This window comes from Mercenaria mercenaria, chromosome 3, assembly GCF_021730395.1.
Source record: "Mercenaria mercenaria strain notata chromosome 3, MADL_Memer_1, whole genome shotgun sequence".
NCBI lineage: Eukaryota > Metazoa > Mollusca > Bivalvia > Venerida > Veneridae > Mercenaria > Mercenaria mercenaria.
The window spans coordinates 29131432-29148710 of NC_069363.1; the positions used below are offsets into that span (position 1 = coordinate 29131432).

A 17279-nucleotide genomic window follows, 5' to 3' on the forward strand; every position below is an offset into this window, starting at 1 on the left:
CATAGCTAGATTGTTTATAATGATGAGAAAAACACTGTGCCACTGCACTTATCGATACTGGTGGTAACGTAGCATTAAAAGAATGAATGACCTAAACTTCTGCTCTGAGGGCCTCAACAATTGACGGTTGCGCTGAGATGTAGTTCTCCGCACATTACAACATGATCATCGCCATTGAAAAGCTTTCTTACAACCCGAACAACTTTTATCAGAAAAGTATTCAGACTTCCCAGTTCAGATTTGCCTTTGTATATCTAAGTTTAAAAAATATTTTATTTTCTTACGACCGTCTTTTTTGAAGTCTTACAAAATAGAAATCTCATTGCTTAATTTGTTCAGTAATGCCATTCAGTAATTTCATCAATGGTTCATTTGTTTGCTGAAAGCTTAACTTTTGTAATGTTAGAAAATTTCTTTAAACTCTGTTTTACTTAAATTTAGACACAAGCTCGGGTGCCTATAAAGTAGCTGGCTGCAAATCAATCGTAGATGTTCCTCTTTAGTTCAAGCAACAATTAAGCTTTTATCTTGGCCTTTACTAGATGGGAGGAAAAAGCGCTTTGTACTTACATGGACTACATTTAAGTGAACTGTGAGATGTATCCGTCGAAAAACTACCATGCTACATAAACACAACAAAGGCTGAACCAAAAAGTCTTTATTTGATATACAGTCCTATATTGGTATATTTATGCCACAATTTAAACCACTTCATGATGGTTATTTTAACATTTTGTAGCAGCTTTCATGCTTTCTGTTGCCATTGCATGTGTTAGGGGTTCACCTGGTGAGGATAACTTTTATTTACAATGTCTCGTGACTTTGGGACATGGTGGTAAGAGTGAGATTAGGTGCACCATAAACCGGTTTACGTTTTGCAGCTGACCGTTCCAAAGCAGTGTCCCGCTGTGTTTCTTTTTTTTGTTCGTTTTGTCCAAGTGTTTGCTTTGTGTGAGTGTGTGTGTTGGTCGTGTGCACGTCCATGTGCTGAGTCAAGGGTTTTGAAGGCTGCGTTTTTGGAACGTGGCTTTTCCTGTTAGATATTTATCCTTGTTTTTTTCCAGAGACTTAATAAATTCAAATCTGAGAGAATAAAGACCACTATTATAACTTTCAAGTTTCAAGTTTTATTTTCATTCAACCAGAAGGCCATATACCCATGTGGTACACATACATTATATATACATGGCTACAGTGAACATCATAAAACAACAAACAAATGATCGTATTCGTATGATATAATAGAAATGTAATTATAATGTTATCTATCAAATAGCTGGTTGTCCTTTCATTTTTTTATTATCTTTAGTCTATTGTGCATATTAATTTCTATTGGTGAGAAATTATACTCCAACAATTCATACATGCTACCTTCTAATTAGTAACGAGATTTTAAGTATTATAAAACCTGCTTATAAATGCCATTATTTTCTCTTCTCGTTTAACAATAAATAGTGTAAATTTACCTGTGTTGAGAGACCAAATGTCAACAAATGCCATTTTCTTTTCTATTTCCAAATTTTAGTCTTTACAGACGTGTTTGACTGTATTCCCACAAAAATTATATCTCTACTATAGACAATTAAAAAGAGAAAGAGATGTGATGTATTACCTATTATGTGAGAAAGTTACCTCAATTCTATAAACAAATTTTCATAGTCTTTTTCGGGACTTTAAAGTGATTTAGCCACCATTTCTATCTAACAATAGGGAAATGCTGTTCAGAAAGCCAAGAGGAAAAGAAGAAGGGTTATTTGGGAAATACGCAAACAAAAACTGTTAAAGGATTGCTGGTAAAAGTAATAAGTGACAACTTTGTTGTTCCAGTGGAATGTTCAGTATAAATAAATGTCCATTAATAATGTTTGTTCTGTTTAAGTAGTCATCTGTAGTTGATAAAATTAGTACCTGATTTGTATAATTTTAGTTCTTCTAGCATATGAAGAATACAGGTAGTATTTGGTTTCACCACACAACAGCTGTGTAGATCATGTGAAAGAAATGCGTGAAATATGTAAAAGAAGTTACATGATGTACAAGGTATTATATTAATATTTGAAAAAATGAATTAATATATCTTTGAGAAATTTATAGCATGTGTTAGTCTCTTAATCCAACTTCCTCTTGATAACACAGAGGACAATTGCCTCGCAGAATTAATCTACACTCATCACAATAGACTGCTGTACATGTAATACCATCACTCATTCCAGGGCATTTTGTCAGCTTAACTGAACTGAACCTCCCCTGCCTTTCTTCACAGCTGCTGCATTCTAGCTGTTCCCTTGGTGAAATACATCTAGTTATACATGGAAACCGAGACACTACCCATGTCGAAAGGCGGAACTTTTTTTTCAATACGCTTTCTTTATGAGCTGACTTAACTTCTTGACGAAGAAACCTCTGTCGTGCAACTCTTCGATGTCTAATTGTTTTGTGCAAGTACTCCATTCTTGCTGTTTCCTGTTCCGGGTAGTAGTAAGCAGCAATCTTTCTACGCATGCGCATTCCGTAACCTCGTAGGATGACAAAACATATCGCTAGAATATAAAGCACGAGAAAAACGAGCACGTATTCGTCAGTCGGAGGAGTAGGACTAGGTATACACCTTTCAAGTTTCATCTCAGATAGAAAGTATTCATCGATGTCGATACCTTTGAAAATACTCCTGTAAAAACTTGCTATTAAACCAGTTCCATTTACATTGACTTTCAAACGGCTTTTTTCACTTAGATCAATTTCAAATTGGCCAAATGTATGGATCAGGTTTAAAATATAATACAAGAAGTGATCAAAAAGTACTACCACAATGCAAAAGATAGCATGGAGGAAAACCTGAGTCAGCCCTATTTTACAGTTGTCAAATTCTTGTTTGGTTATTTTAAATGACCTTGTGTAGATATATTCTGATTGCTCAGTTTTCTTCAACGGTAAAAGAGACTCTTCACCATCATGTTGTTTCCTCTTGTCAAGCTCATTAAATTCTTTTGTTATGTACATATTGTCGTAGCTATCTTTTGACATATAATTTCTAAAATACCAAAATGCTTGTAGAAACATTAAAACCAATGAAAGCGACAAAACGTACTTTACGATTTTCATAAAAGTTTGGAAACTGATAACTTTAGAATCTATGTCTTTCTTTAATTGCTCTGTCACCGTTTTAGCTTCCTTAGAGCTGTTACTTTTGGAATTAAAATCAGCTGCAACTTTGATGTCAGCATTGAAGTAACTTTCAGCACGGCCTAAGGTAAATCTGAATAATATGAAACACAGAATATAATCAATATAGACACGGCTACTAAACGCTAGCTCCACCACCAAATTGTGGTGATAAGGAAAAGAGCTATTGACATTTCCGTGGTGCAGCTATCGCCCGTTTGAAAATGTAAACACGTGAGTAAAATTTATATTTTATCTTATTTCTTTATTGATAAAACTTTTTTTGAAAATCGGAGAATGTAGTTCCGTGTAACAACTTTTTTACTAGAGGTTGGCTGTAATTTCATTAAAATATTATGCAAATTGTGGTGCCAGGAGCTTTTCTACAAATTTGACAGTGGCATATTTTCATATCGGCTAGTATTCGAACACCATTCCGATGATAATACAAACTGTAAAAACATACCTGCGCATGCAAATCGTGTAGAACTGAATAACACGTATTCCCATACACCAAAGAATGACGAAAAACACAGTAAAAAGTTAAAACACGACTATTTTTGAAAATGGTGGCGCTATCACCCAAGTGGTTGCGTTATACAGTAGTGGTGGCGCTGTTGTATATGATTAGTGGCTGATATATTCAATTTTAAAATATGAAAATGTCTGACTGCAAGCCACGGAAATTTCTACAATAATTGATGTTATCAACTTATCCCACACTACACCCAAATTACGTTACTCAACAAAATACATGTAGTAACCTGTACATGATCGTAAAATAATCTACATGTATATATGGATTCAGATTGTACATCTAAGCTGTATTGATTAATCATATTTAATCGATGGGAATTGAAAATGTACTGTACTTTTCAGAAAGAATTGTGAAGGTAGGGTCTTTTGTTTACAATGCATGCAAACGACGTAAAAATACAAAGGCAAGTAACTTTCAGAATCTTAATATAATAATATGTTTGAAATAAAAGTATTGCTACTATTTTTCATGACCTGAATTTAAAGTACACTTACGTTTGTATTTAGGTAGAATATTTTAAGGTTAGAAATAAATATACATTAACATTTTAATTAAACAAAGGAAATTTATTTTGACTACAAGAGTCCCAAGGGTCTGTGAGTATTTTCTTTTGTTTTCTTGGATAGAGAATGTTTCATAAAGGCAAATAAACTATGATCGTGTTTTTCTTTGAAATTCTTTAATAACATAATTCCTTGCAGGAATATTATCAGTTAGAGAATGTTGGTGTTTGTTTTGTTCCGGATGCGCCATCATTTTGTATTACTGAATGCCGTAACAGCGCCACCACTACTGTATAGCGCCATCACTAGAGTTATAGCGCCACCACTTTTAAAAATCCTGGAATATTTCTTCTAACCCGAGATTCTATTATTCATGGTGTGTACGTATATAGTTATTTATCATTTCTACACAATTTGCATGCGCAGGTATGTTCTAACAATGTGTCCATTAATCGGAATGGTGTTCGAATACTGGCCGATATGAAAATGTGCCACCGTCAGATTCGGGAGAAAAGCTCCTGACACCACATTTTGCATATTATTTTAATGAAATCACAGCCAAACACTAGTTAAAGTGTTGTTACACGGAACTACATTCTCCGATTTTTGAAAAAGGTTCTATCAATAAAAATATAAGATAAAATATAAATTTTACTCACGTGTTTACATTTTCAAACGGGCGATAGCTGCACCACGGAAATGTCGATAGCTCTTTTCCTTATCACCACAATTTGGTGGTGGCGCTAGCGTTTAGTAGCCGTGTACTTTATCATAAAACACACTAAGATGATTTGTAAAAGTCAAAATGAAAAGAAGTGTTGTTATTGAATCATGCTGTTTTTACAGGAAAGACATGCGCAAAATATTGACTTACTTTGAACTCCTGCTGAAATATGGTGTCATTGTAATCATTCATGTTCATAAAGATATATTGAAAACACCAAAACACTGTACATATATGAATGGTTCTTTATATATATATATATATATATATATTATGCAAAATATATTTTGAAATTTAGAGTTGTGGCTAAATGCATTCGAGAATGTAGCTAAACCCGTAAATAGCAGGTAATGGTTTGTTATAGATATGGACTGTTATCCATATGCATCTGTACCCGAACATGCAGAGTGGTCCATGATATTTAATGCCATTTCGTATGTATTCTTGGTATTTTCAATAAATATTTTTTGCTTTTGATATATCATCTCAGAGGTATATCATACACAGTTTAAAGTTTCATGTCATATACAACATTATATATTAACTTTACAGCCTTGAAAATATTCAGTATTTAAGGAAAACGTTAGCAATACACTATCGGCGAGTGGCCCATCTACGTGAATTTTCGGTATCGTACACAAGGAATATTGCTCGATTCAAGTTACATTTCAGTATGCAATTTCCTTGTTACTAACATAAAAAGCGTTGAAGACAGAAAAACAAGTGCTTTTCTCGGCACAAACGTCTGCTAGACTTTGTAAATATTTTCTTCAAACACTTAGCCAAAACTCCAGTGTTACATACTCATTTGGTCCGTGAAAAAATATTTTGGCGAAGTGTTTGAGAAAAGAATCAAGATGCCTGGCAGACGCTTCATGGCGAGGAAAGCACCCATTTTTTCTTGTCTTCCAAAATATTATATAAGATAGTTAATTAATAAAGTGCTAATTACGTACAGTTTTAGTATAGAATTAGGGTAAATCCGTGGTATTTAACTCGTCTTTTCTGTTCATTCTGACATAATACTTTTACATGATGACATATTATTGCAAAGAAAAAGATCGTGAAACAGAATACATTTACTTTCAGATTTTGCCATAAATATATAAAACCAACCATTCCCACAGAGATGCGGAGAGAGATAGTCTGATACTTTGTTTTCTCTATCAATGAAGAGATAACAGATACATAATAGTAATATAAATATTTTAAGCATATAAGTCAAACATATTATATAGTGAAGGAAGTTTATAGAAATATATTAGAGAGTTTGAGATTTCACCTTCGCCTTCCCCTTCAACGCCTCTCATATATATTTGGGATAAAACGTCACCGATATGCGTGTATTGTATTTATATCAGACGTTGCAATTAAAGTTTTCCATGTAATATTAAGTAAGCCTTAGACTTCGCTTTATTACTATGTGAAATAAAAAGCTTAGTTTCAGGATTTCTGCTAATTAAGTTATTCAATTATCCATATGTATAACTGGACTAAATTTGATGCGAAACACTATCAATAACTATAAGAATAATGAAGTTTTGTTTGGCTAATGATTTTAACTAAATACAATGAATTGAACCTGGAAGTATGAAGTTATCAACTGATTTTGAGAAACTTTGAGATTCTGTTCAAACTTTAACTCCTACGGCATATTTGTGTCCTCAGGCGGTATTGATTATACCAGATGGGCCTTTTTGTCGTAAGAAGTGAAGTTTTGAACGTCCAACGATGTGATATCACGAAAGTCAAAACTTCAGTCTTTGTACATCTACTTTGTCCACATACTCGGCATTAAAGACTGAAATCTGGATGGAGGCACATGGCATGACAGTCATTTTACTTGAAATATGAATGATAACGCGCGATTATCATTTGGTGGAACATTTTATTTTAACTTCCAAATAAAATTAATCCGTTTCTGTCGGACACTTAATAAGACAATTGCGTTTTAATTATAAACATAAAATGGTACTAGTAAGACGGATTTTTTTTCTGAAGTATCAGACAATTTCAGATCTATGATATCATGATGCGAGAAGTTTCCTGTTAGCCGTATGGGGTAACTCCATTCTTTACATGCACGGACCCAGAGCCTGGCAGAGGCGCATTGTGGGTCAATCTCCCTTTGATTCTTACATTTTACAAAGAAAATCGGTCTCGAAACTCGGTGTGACTACAACCCCCACCCACGCCCTATGAATAGGTGACCCCTCTTTAAAGTTCGTGTCCCTCTAATCAAAATTCCTTGATCTGCACATGCTTTACTTATGAAATAGTATATTCAAACAAATACGTGTATATGCCCACATGTTATTTTGTGCGACAATTTTCGTCTCCACCTAGCAGTTCTTGATTGTTTCGCTAGACACATGGTGACTTGGCACGATTATAGTTTGGCATTATACAGAGTCAAACCGAGTGTCATGATGCCAAAACGTATGATATCACGAGAGTATCTTACATTTGTTTCAAATCGCTTGTTAATGTATATTGGCTAATGTCATATCTTTTATAAGGTTAGATTTTCAACAGGTACAATCTATAAGTAAAACGCGTCTTTTAAGGAATTCGATGTACAAAGTACCAATTCATAGTAAAAAAAACTTTAACAAAAACAACAGCCTTTTGTATTTGCTTTATCTCATATATTTAACTTAACTTCAAATTATATCGAGAAATGCATTTGTAGTAGTTGGTGTCTCATGTTTTTATAACTGTAATACCTTTCAAGAACACCATCAACAATAGAATACGTTGATATGATTATCATTTTTATTTCCTCTCATGTATAATTTACAGTCGTGCATTCTATACTGACATCATTTTATATAAAATGTTTTTTTTTGTAATCGCACTAATATCCATGCGATGATTATGTTTATTGAAATGTTTTTATTTAATTTTCATTTTTAAAACCTCTTGTAAAAGTCCTGCACTTTCGGACAATTGATATCGAAATGCACGAGAAAAACGATCATAATTACAGATAAATTGAATGGGCGGATTAAAAGAAGTAGGGTTCATTCTAAAGTTTGAAATCTCAAGGAATTTTAATCGAACTTCAACTTCATACGTTAACTTCGCAAGAGACGTTTAAGGGGAAGGCGAAGGTTGAATCTCAAACTCTCTATTAGCTCAAGTATTTCTTATCTTATTAAAATAATTTTACACATACATGTATATAGGTTTCAAATTTCGTACATTGCAAATATTTTCAAAAGCCTACTTCAATTCATTAGAACAGAATGTTCAATTATAGCAGGATAATACCTCTTAGGACACAATTAATGAAAACCTTTAATAATTTAATTTCAGTGTACAATATCGTCATTTCTTCTTCTAAAAGAAAAAGACCATTTACTCTCTGCTCGAGAAGCACTGCGACAAATACATGTATAGAAATAAATGTTGCATACGACATCTTGAACTATATTCTAGCCTATATTACATTATAATATCAATAAGAAGCAACCGTTACTGTAGAGTAGATATGTGTCTATAGTACCTAAATACATTTAAAGTATCTTAAAATGAACACACACAAAAAAAGAAAAAAGCAAGGTTAGAGTTTCCGGGAGCACAGAGCACCCCAAGCTCAACAATGCACTCCTGTAATGCATCGCAAAGTAGGCTAGCAACAAAAAGAAACTGTAACGAAAAGAATAAAGCAAACAGGTGGCTTCAAAAATCCAACAACAAGTGTAATTTAATTATATGCAAAATACAAAAATGGGTGAGGGGTAGATAAAAGGGTGGATGTTGTGGAAAGTGAAAAAAACAAGGATGAGGAGGCATTAACGGATTTAGTTATGCATTACCAAGTGTAAACTTGGAAATTCGATAAACAAAGGAGTAAATGGAAATAATAATTATCATTTTTATACCTAACTTAAATAGCAAATATGTACGTTCAAAAGTGCTTTACAAAAACATAAAGAACACATACATACACATACATACATGAAAATATATTGGTAAAAGATTAAAATGAATAGTAATTAAAACAAGACCATCCAAAATTATGTTCAACGTTAAATTACATTACGAGACCAATCCCTTTCTAAACACGAAACAAACCTTTCATGTTTTTTGGTTTAACGCCATTTTCAACAGTATTTTAGATTTTGTTATTTATTTATAACATATGTGAATATGATTTGGCTAAACGCCATTTTCAACAGTATTTCAGATTTTGTTATTTATTTATAACATATTTGAAAGAAATGGTTATGATGCGGGCCGCTGTGTTTTGTACACATTGTAGATTTTGCAGTGAGTCTTTGGAAATTCCATTCAGCAGCGAGTTACAGTAGTCTGCTCTCGATGTAACCAGAGAGTTCACAAGAGACTTGGTAGCATCAGCTGTGATGTACTGCCTGATGTGGCCAATTTGCCGAAGTTGTGCGTAACTAGCTCTACAGAGAGTGTTAACATGCTTTGTCATGGCCATGTTTGAATCCAGTCTAGCACCGAGATTCTTCACACAAATTGATGGTTTAATCTGAGAGGGTCCTACTTTCACGCAGATATCTTATTTTTGTGTGATTTGTGTGAAACAAAATGACCTCAGTTTTGTCAGTATTGAGCTTCAGCATGTTCTGATGCATTCAAGAGACTATGCCGTCGAGCCAGATTTTAATCCGAGATAGGGCTTCGTGTTGGTGGGAAATATTTTTTGGCTTAAACGATAAGTATAATTGTGAGCCATCGGCATAAAAGTGATGATTCAGTCCATGGCTTCTGCAGATTGAACCAACAGGTTTTGTGTACATGATATAGTAATCCTACGAGAATTCTAAGACATGTGGAGGAACAATTTATTTGTACACCGCATATGTTTTATGTCCCAATTCAGTCTAATATAAATCATTTTCTTGTATTTCGGAGCAAATAGTTTTGATATATAATCGTCTAAATAACAATGGCCTTTCCAATATCACACTTACATATACAATACCTTAAAAACATGAATGATACTTATGCAATACGTTAGAATTACATGTTTGATGTGTTATTTAGAGGAAAATTTAGTATCAACCCTACCTACTATGTAAAGCGCCCGTGAACGTGTTTATCATTAAAATGGCGTTATATAAATCTGGTATAAAATATCTGGTATACTACTACTACTACTACTACTAATACTACTATTATTCCTTCAACTACTACTACTAATAAAACAGCTGCATTTTTTTCTTAAAGGTACAGTTCATCTTTGATGTTTTATTTCGTTCCTTTTTCTTTCTTTCTATCTTCCTTAAGAAATAATTTAAAGCAAAACCGTGTTTTAACATTTATTTATGCACGATGGGCGGTTATACGTCGGGCGTAATAATTTCACGAGGGCGCAGCCCGAGTGAAATTATTTGTACGACGTATTACCGCCCGAGTGTATAAATAGTGTTAAAATACGGTTTTGGTATAAATTATTTCGATTCTAATATGCCCTTAATCTAAAACAGTAGATAAAATATAGTAGCGCTCTTTCTTGGTTGCAACAAAACATTGACGTCACCGCACGTTAACGTGACGTCATTCTAGCTTAAGAGTGTTTTAACAGAGAAAAGCATATTAGAATTTATTATAAAACACACTAAGATGATTTGTAAGAGTAAAAATGAAAAGATGTGTTGTTATTGAATCAGGCTGTTTCTACAGAAAAGAAATGCATAAAAGTCGTGACTTACTTCCCAATCCCGCTGAAATATATTGTGTCTTTGAAATCATTTATGTACATTAATATATACTGAAAACAATAAAGCACCGTACATATATGAATGGTTATTAATACACATATTGATATTATGACTGAAAAAGTGATACTTACGTGCAGTTTTAGTATAAAAATAGGATGGATCTGTGTTTATTTAACTCTTCTTTTCTGTTCATTCTTCCATAATAGATGTTCATGGTAACGTTTACATGACATAACTGCTTTTTCAACATTGAGTGAAGGCGTTCGGATTTAGGAAGCATCACTTTAATATTGAAAGACAGCAACCGCCTAGTTTCTTTTTAGATCAGAAAGTCAAAAAAAAAAAAAAAAAAAAAACAAGGAAGAATATCAAACAGGGAAAGCCACGATCTAAACCCAGCACGCAGACGCGCACATGATCAACACACGCACGCACGCACGCACCAACGCGCGCGCGCGCACACACACACACACACACACGCGCGCGCGCACACGCACGCGCGCACACACACACACACACACACACCAACACACACGCACACCAAAACAAATTACCTGAACAGATCAAAAATGAAAGCCTCACACTTGTCTCTACATTTCTGAATTACGTTCTTTACAGGTACTACACAGACCTGTAAAAAAGAAAACAAAATTCTATTGAATGTGATTCAAAGCTTTCTGTCGCGTACTTACAAGGACATAAAATTATTAGCGAACCGATAATTGTGATACAAAATATAGATAAAATGATATTTTTCATGCAAAATGCCTTTCCAGGAGTAATATGTCCTGATAAATTGACATTCAAACAAAACGTGAAATTTATACGTTTGTTTATAACAGAAACTACATTATCAATGGGGTTGTGTGGGACTTTAAAATGTATGTATTATTGTGTGTGTGTGTTCGGGTTTAACGTCTTTTTCAACAATTTTTCAGTCATATAGGCTAAACGACGGTGTCTACTTGTAGCAGTGAGCACAATGCCCAACTTTATAGTGCTGCCTCACTGGAATATCACCCCGTAGACACGAGGCATGATATCCCACCCAGTCACATTATACTGACACCAGGCTGACCAGTCCTAGCACTATCCTCTTAATGATGAGCGCCAAGCGAGAAAGCTGCTAGCACCATTTTTTACGTCTTTGGTATGATGCCGCCAGGGATCGAACCCACGACCTCCCGCTCTCGAAGCAGACGCTCTACCACCAGGCTACCGAGGCGGTTGTATGTATTATTTAGGGCCTCATTATTGAGGGCATCATGAAAAAATAACTTTTCCAAATATGTTCCTTCGCTAAATAAAGTCTTTAATATTATTATTATTATAATTACTACTTTTCTCCTTACTATAGATAAAGTATGTTGTTTGGGATTACATCGCTGGAGCAATTCATGTCGTGTGCAAAAGAAAAAAAAAAGATCAAATAGCGTCAAAGTATTCCTTTAGAACGATTTTGGAGGATTTAGGATTTGTTCTCAAGATAAATTGATTTTGACTTGATACATTTAAATGATGAATTAGAGTTACCGAAAATGCTAGTTCCTTCTTTTTCTCGATATGTGAAAATGATAGGATGTGCGGATATATTCAGAATGAAAAGGAATGATAGCAAGCACGGAATAAATCATCAGAGGCTATTATATCTTTAGAAAACACATTTTGCCTTCGCTCACGATATTGCTATATATATATACGGCAAAACGACCATAACTAATCTGTTCTAGTTTTCTTCAAGATCATTCAACAAAATGTCATTACATTTTACCGGAGACATGTCATGCCATTCACATGTAGAAAACGCGCTAATGTGTTTATTTTCAGTCTTAGAAATAAGTTATGTCCACATATTAAATACAATTAAAATGCTTTTGTAATATCAATCCAAAACGTTCCCCAAACTCTCAAAACTCATGGGATTCTTGAAAACAATGTCAAAAAACGACAAAAGCAAATGTTTTATGCAAAATTACAAAACAACAACGTTTGAGAAGTATATAATATTTTTGTTAAGTAAGGTAGTTAGGCATGTCGAGATAAAATATTTTTCATTTTATTTAAGTTTAGCTCTACAGGTCTTCTAAAACTTTCATGATTTCAAGATATCAATATTTTCATTTCAATGCTATTCACGATATCGACATTATGGATAAAATCCCGTTTTCCGGTATAAACCACTAATAAACGCCCGTTCCCGTTTTCACGGTGAGGGGGGTATCGGCCATTACGCTACATGGCGGTAGTGTTTAGATTATCCTTTTTTAAAGTTTTAAACAAAGAAAATGAATAAAAAAAGTATTGCAGATTATCATTAAACATTGTTGTTATTAAGATATAGCAAAAATATCCTCAAAGTTTACTTTATTTTTGAAATTTTATCTTTTATTCTACACTGCCGCTTCCGTGGCTCGATACCGAAGGTGTGAAATTTTTTGCATTGTTCAAGATAAACAGATTATTTTTGCAAAAAACAATGTTGCCGAAGTCGTAGAATAGTATTTCCATTGTGAGAAAGTAAGATCTTTCATAAATTCTTATCTTCTGGCAAAAATAATCGCTCATAGTGTACACGGCCTTTATATCGGTTAATCTCGCCGACCCCCCTGACCCTATGTACGGAAATACCGGAAAACGGGATTTATCAATAATGTCGATATGGTCAATGGCTCATTCGGAGCATGTGACATATAAAACAAACTAATTTAACATAAAGAAAGTTATAATCAAAATAACAAAATATATCTAGATGTGAAGAATTGCCAGTTTAAAAATGTCAATTCAGTTAATTAAAATGAAAATTTGGCTAGATTAACCTAAATTCAAGTATTGTATTTAGATATAGGTTAACAAATACAGAACATTAAACTGGACATGTTACTATGATTACTGGAGAAACAAGCAAAACTCATTAATCTTACCAAACTTAACAGGAATCACACACAAAAAACCCTTCAAAATATATCTCAAACCGTAAGAAGTCAAGAAAAGAGTATTAATTTACTGAAGCGTAAGTCCGTGTTTTTAATTTCGTGGTAAAATATGGAACAATAATCTTCAATAAAAATTATTGCTTACCTGGTTGTGTAAAAATGAAAAGAAAATAAGGGAACGTCACCTGATAAACGCTGTCCAGGTTATTATTCACTGTAACAAAATCTTTCTCCAGTGTATCCACAACTTCCTTTAAACCACTGAAGTCGATAACCATATTGGCCTTAATATTTTGTAGTGCTTCTCTTTGTTGGTCCACGTATTTCCCAATATGCTTTACTGGCTCAGTTAGCTGTTGTTGCAACTGTTTGGACTGGTTGGCAATAAGATCAATGACGCATGACATGCTGTTTCCGGTTTCTTTGGCATTGTTCGTAATGTTAAGAATCGGTCCGGTTAGCATGATTGCAAAAATAACAGAGAAAAGAACCGCTCGGCCATTCCCCGTAAAGAAATTAGGGAAGACAAGAGCCATAATACATCGGCAGGCGGGGAACAGAGCAAGTCCTATGCAAATAAAGAGAGTACAGACTAATGCACATATTCCCGCAACAAGTTTACTGTATCCAAAGCTGTACAGTAACAAAATGAACAGCAGACCTCCAATTACCAAACCTGAAAACGCACCAAAGGCAGCTTTCATTCTTTTATTTTCATCTCTTCCGCTGTGGAAGAGCATATCTGTACTTGCCATTATTGCGCCCAACTTTTTCTTTCTAAAGTTACGAAGTTTGTTGCTTTGATTATCTTCAGCTGCGAATTTGACTTTATTTAAAGCACTTTTGTTCCCTCCTAAATCCGACTCTCTAAAGTCCTGAGAACTTTCAAATGTAGATTCTTGCCAGGAAACAACCGACTCGGGAATACTCATGGAATGATGAACTGCCGCATGATACGACACAGTAGGTTTTGTTGAACTCTTGGCAATTGTGGAAATTCCATCTTCACGGTATTCGTAGTCTGCGTTAAAAAAATAACAGAATGACACACAATCAACACATGAGATACCTTTCTTTAATACGTCTCTTTTTATTGACAATTTTACAAATCTTATTCTTTCTATTTCTATCAGAAATTACTGTCTTTTTTCTCGACTTATTTCTATTGGTCTTTTAATGCAAACACATGTAGTTAACCTGTCGACTGATTACACTACCCGAATACCATGATTTGAACTTGTTGTAATGCAGAGCAGATCAGTAAATAAATGATGTACATGTTTGCAACAGTTCATAATTTTTTGCTAGATATGACTGATAATACATGCAATATTTGTCTGGAAAATATTCTCACTCATACTTTGTACTTAGCTAGATATGACTGATAATACATACAATATTTGTCTGGGAAAATTTCTCACTGTTCATACTTTGTATTAAGCTAGATATGACTGATAATACATACAATATTTTTCTGGGAAAATTTCTCACTATTCATACTTTGTATTAAGCTAGATATGACTCATAATACTTACAATATTTGTCTGGATAAAATTCTCACTCATACTTTGTTCTTAGCTAGATATGACTGATAATACATACAATATTTGTCTGGGAAAATTTCTCACTGTTCATACTTTGTATTAAGCTAGATATGGCTGATAATACATACAATATTTGTCTGGGAAAATTTCTCACTGTTCATACTTTGTATTAAGGTAGATATGACTGATAATACATACAATATTTGTCTGGGAAAATTTCTCACTGTTCATACTTTGTATTAAGCTAGATATGGCTGATAATACATACAATATTTGTCTGGGAAAATTTCGCACTGTTCATACTTTGTATTAAGGTAGATATGACTGATGATACATACAATATTTGTCTGGAAAAAAATTCTCAATCATACTTTGTACTAAGCTACATATGACTCATAATACATACAATATTTGTCTGGGAAAATGTCTCACTGTTCATACTTTGTATTAAGGTAGATATGACTGATGATACATACAATATTTGTCTGGAAAAAATTCTCACTCATACTTTGTACTAAGCTACATATGACTCATAATACATACAATATTTGTCTGGGAAAATTTCTCACTCATACTTTGTATTAAGCTAGATATGACTGATAATACATGCAATATTTGTCTGGAAAAAATTCTCACTCATACTTTGTACTAAGCTACATATGACTCATAATACATACAATATTTGTCTGGGAAAATTTCTCACTCATACTTTGTATTAAGCTAGATATGACTGATAATACATGCAATATTTGTCTGGAAAAAGTTCTCACTCATACTTTGTACTAAGCTACATATGACTCATAATACATACAATATTTGTCTTGGAAAATTTCTCACTGTTCATACTTTGTATTAAGCTTGATATGACTGATGATACATACAATATTTGTCTGGAAAAAATTCTCACTCATACTTTGTACTAAGCTACATAAGACTCATTATACATACAATATTTGTCTGGGAAAAATTCTCACTGTTCATACTTTGTATTAAGCTAGATATGACTGATGATACATACAATATTTGTTTGGATAAAATTCTCACTCATACTTTGTACTTAGCTAGATATGACTGATAATACATACAATATTTGTCTGGGAAAATTTCTCACTGTTCATACTTTGTATTAAGCTAGATATGACTGATGATACATACAATATTTGTCTGGAAAAAATTCTCACTCATACTTTGTACTAAGCTACATATGACTGATAATACATACAATATTTGTCTGGGAAAATTTCTCTTTGTTCATACTTTGTGCTAGGAACTCAAGTTATATCACTTATGAATTGGATGTACAATTTTATGTCGAATAAACTATATGTTATGTTATATGTTCATTTATCGGTTTGGTTAACTTCAATGACCACATTATATTCAAAGAAATTTTATTTATCATGCTACTAGTGAGAAAAAGTTACCTTGAAACATAGCTTTATCACAATTTGTCAGTATCGTTCAACTTAGGAATGTCCCAGACTCTTTGATATTGTCCAGTCAAAGTCAATGGCGTGAATGTATGCAGCAAACCTCCGGCAGTTAGTGAAATACACTTTTGTTATAGTGGTCATAATGAATAGCTTCATCAGTCGTATATGCAGATAATGCACCATTGCTCTCAAGTATCTGCAAGGTTGACTGTGCTTCCGATAGGCTACTTACTGTCAACTTAAGTAATAGACTAGGATGCAGATGTTATCAAAACAATATTTGGTGTGGCTAAGATTACATCAGATAATGGTAAAGTGTGCTGGTTTAATATCAATCAAGTAGTTTATTAATTGTATAAACTAGATATGTAAAGGCTAGCTATATTTCCCTTTCATTGAAATATCACCCTTCACTAATACATTGAAATACGGACCTTCACTAATACACTGAAATACGGCCCTTCACTAATGTATAAACCATATTTTAACAACCTTCTTAGAAAACTTACACTTACATTAAATGTCTGATAGTACGTACGTACAAACACATTTTTACAAAATGAGACTTTTTTTTAATTGAATGATGTTCAATTCCTTGTACTACTTGTAATTGGAGGAATATATCATCGCCAATACATCGGGTACAAATATTAGATCTACAAAATAAACGAAGGAACAATAAAATGTATTTCATGACAGCCCCCCCCACCTCCCCACCCCCAGTATAAAGACAAGCAAAAGAA

At 33.6% G+C, this 17279-nt stretch overlaps 1 protein-coding gene across 1 annotated transcript; it reads right to left on the reverse strand.

Annotated features, from left to right (window-relative positions):
- Positions 1–1111: 1111 nt before the first annotated feature.
- LOC123525193 (DC-STAMP domain-containing protein 2-like) lies at positions 1112–16767 on the reverse strand. The gene is made up of 5 exons (XM_053538099.1): positions 16528–16767; positions 13745–14580; positions 11181–11257; positions 10618–10629; positions 1112–3256 (listed from the first exon to the last, which is right to left on the reverse strand). The coding sequence occupies exons 1-5, from the start codon at positions 16535–16537 to the stop codon at positions 2101–2103; spliced, it is 2091 nt and encodes a 696-aa protein (XP_053394074.1). The 5' UTR covers positions 16538–16767; the 3' UTR covers positions 1112–2100.
- Positions 16768–17279: the final 512 nt, after the last annotated feature.